General features: G+C 37.4%; 2 protein-coding genes across 2 annotated transcripts; both read left to right on the forward strand.

The window, feature by feature from the left end:
- Positions 1-613: 613 nt before the first annotated feature.
- Positions 614-5,488, forward strand: LOC141480005 (uncharacterized). The gene is made up of 2 exons (XM_074169683.1): positions 614-2,155; positions 2,214-5,488. The coding sequence occupies exons 1-2, from the start codon at positions 1,594-1,596 to the stop codon at positions 5,486-5,488; spliced, it is 3,837 nt and encodes a 1,278-aa protein (XP_074025784.1). The 5' UTR covers positions 614-1,593.
- A 976-nt stretch (positions 5,489-6,464) lies between these two features.
- LOC141480006 (uncharacterized) lies at positions 6,465-7,766 on the forward strand. The gene is made up of 2 exons (XM_074169684.1): positions 6,465-6,751; positions 6,815-7,766. The coding sequence occupies exons 1-2, from the start codon at positions 6,597-6,599 to the stop codon at positions 7,518-7,520; spliced, it is 861 nt and encodes a 286-aa protein (XP_074025785.1). The 5' UTR covers positions 6,465-6,596; the 3' UTR covers positions 7,521-7,766.
- Positions 7,767-8,161: the final 395 nt, after the last annotated feature.

An 8,161-nucleotide genomic window follows, 5' to 3' on the forward strand; every position in this document is an offset into this window, starting at 1 on the left:
GTCTGAAAAACAGATGTTATAAAGCAGCTCGGGAATTTGCATTAATCTCTCACTCATGCCCTCACAAAACTCCTATCTTCGGTCAAAATCATCATCATTAAGTTCATGAAGAAGTTTAATTTTGTAAGGATGGAATATGTGGTTTTTAAAGATTCTCCATGCGCTCATATGGCTTATTCCGGCCATTGCTGATAAACCTTTGTTACTTAACCTGGGATTGGCGATGACTTGACCAATCACTCCAATCGCATTATCGTCATTCACTACCCTTCTCTGAACTTTTTTTTTCTTATTTAAAACCGAACCTGTCCCCTCGAATTTTGTGACCAAATCCAGAACGTGATTTCTACTTAGGTGTTTATCAGGGTTTTGCTCGTTAAATAAAATTGATGTTCTATTAGCATTTTGGTCGTTGCCAACAAATAAAGCACTAACTGAAACCCTTTCAGCAGTACGGTAAGGCATTTTTAAACAAATTATAATACACGACCCGTTTAAACAAAACAATCGAACGATGTACTAATGAAAACTGGAAGAAGAGGAGTGGATATTGATTTAAAAAAAGGGATTTTATTTAACAAAAAACTGATTAGAAGAACTACTAGTAGGAGATTTGAGCCGGTTCTAAGCCTCCCCCCACCACTATGACGTATTAATTGCTTTTTTATTGGTTGTTGTTTGGTGAAGTCAAGGTGATGTGACCTTGAAGGGTGTGGTGTATGGATCGTTCAGAAATTTTTTCCCGGTTCTAATACTCCCTCCACCAATATGACGTGTTATTTGCTTTTTTTTTGTTGTGCAGTGAAGTCAAGGCGTTGTGACCTTGAAGTGTCTGGTGCATGGATCGTTCAGATTTTTTTTTTCATATGAGATTTTGTGTGTGTATGTGTGTGTGTGTGTGTGTTAGAGAATGCACGGTACAGGGTTTCATCATGTGCTTGTTTGTCTATGTACAAACATACGTCTGCATACTTCGAAGATCCTCCAAGTAATGAATGCTCCATCGGTGTGAGGGCACCAAGTTAGTAGTGGAGTGACGTCACAGCAATAACCGTTCAACGGCTAGAGAGCGACATGTTCACTCCACGACGTGTGGCAGAGTAATGCGTATTCATCGGTCTGCTCTCACCTCCCTCGATGTAGTGAAGGATGTGACGTAACGCCCCAGACTCGCCATCAATGGTGACACGCAGGCGGGCGAGGACTGTGCTAACGTCTGTCTTCTCCGATAGCGCAACGACAATTGCTTGTTCGGCTATCGCTCTCGAAGCAGTGAATGATGTGACGTAACGCATCACCCTACCCTCGCTATTGATGGTGACACGCAGGCGGGCGAGGACTGTGCAAACGTCTGCCCTCTCCGAGAGCGCAACGATCACTGCTTGCTCGTGCCGGCAACTGTTATCGCATCAAATTGGGAGATGGGCTTGGCTGTGACGTCAGGCATCTCTAGCGGATGCATCGATGTGTCCTTACCTACCCTCACTCTCTACGGTGACGCGCAGGCGACGTGGATTATGGTATTTAAGAAGCGGGCGAGTGTTGGTTATGTCAGTTTCCATCGAGTGAGTTAGTGAGAACATATCATAGAAAATGTATTCTTGTGAATGTGGTAAATCTTTTACCCGTAGTGACAACCTTCGTCGTCATCAGCTCCAGAGTTGCCAAGGAGGGCCATCAGTGAAACGAGTGAGATTAGATGACGCTGCAGCACCTATGTACACATGTAATTGTTGTAATGTGATGATTCCATTGACTCAAGTGAATTCTCACAATAGAACTCTACAACATAAGAATAATACATGTGTTCAATTCAGTGATGGTGTTCAAATTATAAAGAGCGCCTTCAAACGTCGGATTGCGACATACAGGGTGCAGAGTTCCATTGTTTCCACCGATTACATGTTATTCTTTAATGAAATCAGGCAGAAAGTTATAGAATTATTGGAATCGGCCATCAGGGTTCACAAAATCATCAAAGTGAATATGGAAGTATTTGGGAGTTATATTCTACAAACACAAGACCTGAAGGAAACGAAATCATTTAATTCACAGAATAGAACAGTTGATCAATCTACTGATTTGAATTCCTTATTTGATGGATTTCGAAATGGGATTATCGCTCAAACTACAGAATTCCAGGAACGTGATTCAGGTAAACATTTCTACCAAGTTTTAATTGGATGGATTAGTAATATTGTTCTGTATTTAAGGTTGGACTTGTGAAAAAATCATGTTTCTGGAGTTGAACATTAATAAATACAGCCCGCTCAGTGGATGTTCATATGTGAAGCTGCCTGAATGTATTGAGCGTAGGAAGGCCGTGGTTAATGTCCGTAATGAAGATCAGCATTGTTTTGCATGGGCTATCACTTCAGCACTACATCCTGCGATCGATAGAACATCAGAAGTTTCATCGTATCCACATTTCAGTACAGTCATAGATGTAACAGGTATGAATTTTCCGGTAAAGTTGAAAGATATTGTGAAATTTGAAGACAAGAATGATATTTCAGTTAATGTGTACGGTTTAGAAAGTAAATTCGAGAAGGGTAAAATAATGTATGAAATAATTGGACCATTACGTTACTCTCAGAGAAGACTTAGAAGACATGTCAATTTGTTACTTATCACAGATGATTTCGGTAATAATCATTATTGTTGGATCAAAGATCTTTCAAGATTAGTTTCAAGCCAATTATCGGCTCATGAACATAAGAAATATTTTTGTGATGGCTGTTTATTATATTTTTCTAATGAACAATTACTATTACGTCATAAGATGAATGATTGTAATCACTTGAGTACTACAACACCATCAACCAATTTCAAAGTCATTAAATATGGGAAAACGGTACCTGAAAATATACTAACTTTTGAAAACTTTGAGAAACAAATGAAGGTACCATTTGTAGTGTATGCAGATTTTGAATCAGTACTGAAGCCGATTCAAACCACTAAACCAAATCCTGAATACTCGTATTCGATCAAGACATTCAAACATGAGCCTTATTCATTTGCTTATTTGATTAAATGTTCATACAATGATGATTTATCAAAATTTGTTTCGTATAGGGGTGTGGATGCAGCCCAAAAATTCGTTAGCAAAATCGAAGATGATTTGAAAAATATTTATGAAAATCATCTCAGGTTTCCTATTCCTATGGATGTACAAACTCCTGAGGAAGAGGAACAGTTTGCTTCTGCCACAAATTGTGGCATTTGTTCCAAACAATTTAATGATGGCGAAGTCAAAGTGAGGGATCATTGTCACCTCACAGGAAAAAAAAGGTCCCCTGCTGCTCATTCATCTTGTAATTTGAATTTTAAATTGCCAAATTTCATTCCTATAATTTTTCACAATCTCAGTGGATATGATTGTCATTTATTCATAAAGGAATTGTATAAAAACAAAGATAAAGTGGATGTCATCCCACAAACTAATGAAAAATATATATCTTTCACAAAACATCTCTTTACACACTCCTATACGGATAAAGATGGTAGGGTGAAGAAGAATTATTTGAAAATGAGATTCATTGATAGTTTCAGATTCATGCCTAGTTCTTTGGAGAATTTAGGTGCAAATTTAACATCTGATCAGTGTATCGAGATGCGCAAACATTTCCCACAAATTGAAAATTTCAATTTGATGAGAAAGAAAGGTGTATTTCCCTATAGTTTTGTTGATGACATCGAAAAACTGAATCATCCAAGACTTCCAACCAAAAATCAATTTTATGATAAACTCAATTGTGAACATATATCAGATAATGATTATGGGAGAGCACAACTTGTTTGGAATTTATTCGAATGTCAGGATTTGGGTGAATACTCTGATTTATATTCAAAGTCAGATGTGTTACTATTATGTGACATTTTTGAAAACTTTAGAAATATATCTGTTGATAAATATAAATTGGATCCGGCACAATACTTCACTGCACCCGGATTATCGTGGGATGCCATGTTGAAATATACTAATATTGAATTGGAATTACTAACTGATATTGATATGGTTCACTTCTTTCAAAAAGGTATTCGTGGTGGAATAAGTCAATGTAGTGAAAGGAAACATAAAGCAAACAATACATTTTTACCGGATTATAATCCAAATGAACCATCTTCATTCATTTCATATTTGGATGCAACAAATCTATATGGTCACAGCATGTCGCAACCATTACCAACAGGTGAATTTTCATGGTTAGCACCTCATGAAATTCTCAATCTTGATATAATGAATGTGGATATCGATAGTCCTTATGGATATGTATTGGAAGTGGATATACATTATCCCCAAGAACTTCATGATAAACATTCCGATTTACCATTCTTAGTTGAACGTTTGATACCTCCATATGCAAAATCGAAAGTTCCCAAATTAATTCCAAATTTAAACGACAAAAGAAAATATATTGTTCACTATAGAAACTTACAGCAAGCTGTCAATCATGGTTTGATAGTGATGAACACACATAGAGTATTGAGGTTTAAGCAATCATGTTGGATGAAGCCTTATATAGATTTGAATACTGAAATGCGTAATAGGTCTAATAACAAATCTGAAAAAGATTTCTACAAACTAATGAATAATGCAGTCTATGGAAAAACAATGGAAAACGTAGACAATAGAATTGATGTTAGACTCATTACACATTGGGAAAATATAAAAAGAACTATAGGTGCTAGTTGTCTCATATCTCGACCAAATTTTAAAAAATGCTCTATTTTTACAGAAAATTTTGTTGCCATTCAATTGGCTAGAGTAAAAGTTCATTATGATAAACCACTATATTTAGGATTTTCCATTCTAGAATTATCTAAAACAGTTATGTATGATTTTTTCTATGGATGTATCAAACAACAGTTTGGAGAAGATGCGTCCTTACTCTACACTGATACCGACTCCCTTATTCTCAAAGTAAATACAGACAATTTCTATGAATTTATCAAAAATAATATAAATAAGTTCGATACATCTAATTATAAAATAGGAAACCAATTCAATATTCCAGTGACAAAGTCAGTTCTGGGTAATTTCAAAGATGAATTCCCAAATGATTCAATAATCAGCTTTTACGGTACAGGTGCTAAAGCGTATTACGTGAAATCTGTTGATGGTGAACTGAAGAAGGCCAAAGGTGTGAAACGATCTGTTATAAAGAATGAATTGACATGTGAAGACTATGAAAAAATCATTGAAGAGGGAGGTATGATATTCAGGAAGATGAACTCGTTCAGAAGCGTATTGCATGATATTTACACTGAATTGAAAAATAAAGTCGCTTTATCGTATCATGACGACAAGAGATTCATCATTCCGAATACCACTCGAACTCTTCCATGGGGTCATAGCGATATAGAATTTTATCGAAATGATCCTAATGATAACATTCGTTGGGTGTCTGAAATCGTTCATTCTTTTTCTCAAGAGAGCGCCTTAGACCAACTAATCAATTTGTTGACTGTAGAGATGAATAATTGAATTATAATTCGAAGTATTATTGCTTATTCTTTCAAACCGGAACATTCTTATTTGTGATTATTTGTGATTATTGTATTATGTATTGTATATGTATCACTTTTACCAAGTTACTTAGATGAATAAAAAATGATAAAAATATTATTTGTTTCATTTCTATTTTCCTAACCAATTACTGTAAAGTATATAGCATAATGTAAATGAAAGAAATATCAGTTTGAAAAGAATCATCGTAGAGTGCACAATGTCTAAAACAATCGATAAGTTTGGTAGAAAAAGAAAATTGGGTGGTAATGTCATTCGAGGTCCTCCCGGGATTGGTTTTAAATTAACAAAAGATGGTCATTATGACATGCAAAGAAAAATATTGAAAAATATAAGCGAACCAATTGACAAGAGTGATTGTGTAACTGTATCATATCTTGAGGGGGAAATTAACGGAACAAAGGAGGTTATACTTCTAGCCCTACAAGCTGCAATACAATCCACAATAGGTAATATTGCTCGCGATGCCCGTCAAGCATTTGACGATAAAATTGCAGAGGCTCGGATAACTTTCACTCGTAAATTTGACAAACTTACAAATGATGTGGACATAAAAATGTCTGACATAACAGCGTCTACAAATAAAAAATTTGATGCTATGTCAAACATAACAGGGACTACAATGAAAAAGTATGATGTACTAGAAGAGAGAGTTGAAGTTTTGGAGAAAAGCCATAAAGTCAGGCCATCAGGTGGACTGGGATATCCAGGACTGGACATTGATCCAAATGTTAGAATAATAGAACCAAAACCAAAACCAACAGATGACGTATTAATTGAACCAACATGGTGAATTTACTCCCGCGTTAGGTTAGATTAGATTAATACATACTGTAGGTTAGGGTCATAGGTGTTAGGTTAGGTTAGGTTTCACGGCGCGCGAAGCGCGCGGGTGGTGGGTGGGTGGGTGGCCCCATTACGCTCGCGCCGGCGCGCTTCGCGCGCCGGCGCGAGCGTAGCGAATTGGGGCGTAAGCCGCGCGGAGCGCGGCCCGCTTTCTTCCCACCATTGCTCACCCCGCCCACTTCCTACCATTTCTCGCCCCACCATATTCCAACCATTGCGCATGCACGCCCCCACCTCATTCCCTCCACTCCCAATGATGTTGATACCCCGAGGAGCACGTTCTTCTACATTCAGTACGACAACTCCAGTCATCCAGAGCAGTCCAGCCATACTCAACCAGAAGCAGTGTACTATACGACGAGGAGCTAAGTTTGAGTAAGTTAACAATGTACTTTAATTTTTTACATCTACTAACTTTGTATTATTTTACATTTTCAGAATGGCATCCAACACTCAGGAATTAAATAACGCTGTGGCATCCATCATGCCTATGACAGAGCAGGAGAAGGCATCCACTTCGCGAGTTAGGTGCAGATCCACCAGCCCTGACTTATTCGAGGAGGAGGAGGAAGTCAGGCCTGTAAAGAAGGTTTGCCAACGACCTGCAGCGAAGGTTGGTCCTATTTCTAAGTACCGAGCTACTTGCAATAGGACTAATCCTTATGCAGGTAGTTGGTCGACCGCTCCAAACAGCTTAAGGCCCTCCACACCACCCGCAGCAGTAGTGGAACAACCTAGGGCGCCTTCTCCGGAGGAGCCACCAGTTGTATTGTCCCCATCGGAGGAGGCTCCCATCGTATTCACTCCGTCGGTGGTGCCGCTTTCGCCGATGCTGGCAACACCGGTGACGAATCCTGAAGTGTTAGTGCCACAAGTGCGACAGCCTATCGGAGAGGTTAGTGAAATGTTGGACAGTTTTCTACAGAGATGTAAGGAAGCAGAACATGCTTCTCGAGCTAGTGAGGCCGCGTTGGTTAAAAGGAAGCGCGAAATGGCTGAAATTGTTAACCGACGGAGGGAAGCAGAAAAAGTAATAGCCGAACTAGATCGGAAGTATGCATCTCTGGAGAAAAAGTGTGAAGCAGATACCTCTTCGATAGAGACTTATAAAAAGTTAGTGACTTTTATAAAAACTTTCCCATAGATTAAGTGTAAGTGTAGTAAGATTAGTTTTAGGTTAGTTAGGAATATTTAATTAAGATAGTTTTAAGTTTATGTTTGTAATTTTAGGAAATAAAAATAAAATAAAAAAAAAAGAAGTGAAATTAAGGGTGTACATTGTTTTGGTTTGGTACACATTGAACAATGCGATGGTTGGAGCATTTTTCTTCACTTCGTCTCATTATTATTTCCTTTTTTTATTTCAATTACAAGTTCTTCTATGCAAATACCTCACATCAATTTTTGTGTTCTATAATCTATTGTAAATAATCTCTTGGGAAGAAAATATGTTTCATAATGAAATCAATAAGTATATTTCATATAATTCATATAGTATTTTCAATTACCTCTGTACTGGTATAGCAAATAATGTGGAACAATAACAAATTGAGAAATAAACAATATTCTAATTAGAACACCTAATACGTGCCAGGACAGCTCTTTTCGATGTATGCCGATCTTATGTTATTAAAACATTATGTAACATTGAGATAGGGAAGGATTACGACGAGGATCATGTAATTGAAACAAGGTAGATCAATTTGAGTTATTCTGAATAGAGGAAGTTTTTCTACGAAGTCGTTTCATTCCGTTCCTTATAAATGAACCTGAAGTGAGTTTATT

Source organism: Leptinotarsa decemlineata, unplaced genomic scaffold, assembly GCF_025532065.1.
Source record: "Leptinotarsa decemlineata unplaced genomic scaffold, Ldec_3_MD MMD2_P_RNA_scaffold_5, whole genome shotgun sequence".
Taxonomy (NCBI): Eukaryota; Metazoa; Arthropoda; class Insecta; order Coleoptera; family Chrysomelidae; genus Leptinotarsa; species Leptinotarsa decemlineata.

What these genes read in the sequence shown, in the direction of transcription:
- LOC141480006 (XM_074169684.1), top strand. Translation starts at nt 6,597, where the DNA reads ATGCACGCCCCCACCTCATTCCCTCCACTCCCAATGATGTTGATACCC. An exon ending in CGACGAGGAGCTAAGTTTGA is followed by an intron (nt 6,752 to 6,814) that starts GTAAGTTAACAA and finishes TTACATTTTCAG; the next exon opens with AATGGCATCCAACACTCAGG.
- LOC141480005 (XM_074169683.1), top strand. Translation starts at nt 1,594, where the DNA reads ATGTATTCTTGTGAATGTGGTAAATCTTTTACCCGTAGTGACAACCTT. An exon ending in ATTCCAGGAACGTGATTCAG is followed by an intron (nt 2,156 to 2,213) that starts GTAAACATTTCT and finishes TCTGTATTTAAG; the next exon opens with GTTGGACTTGTGAAAAAATC.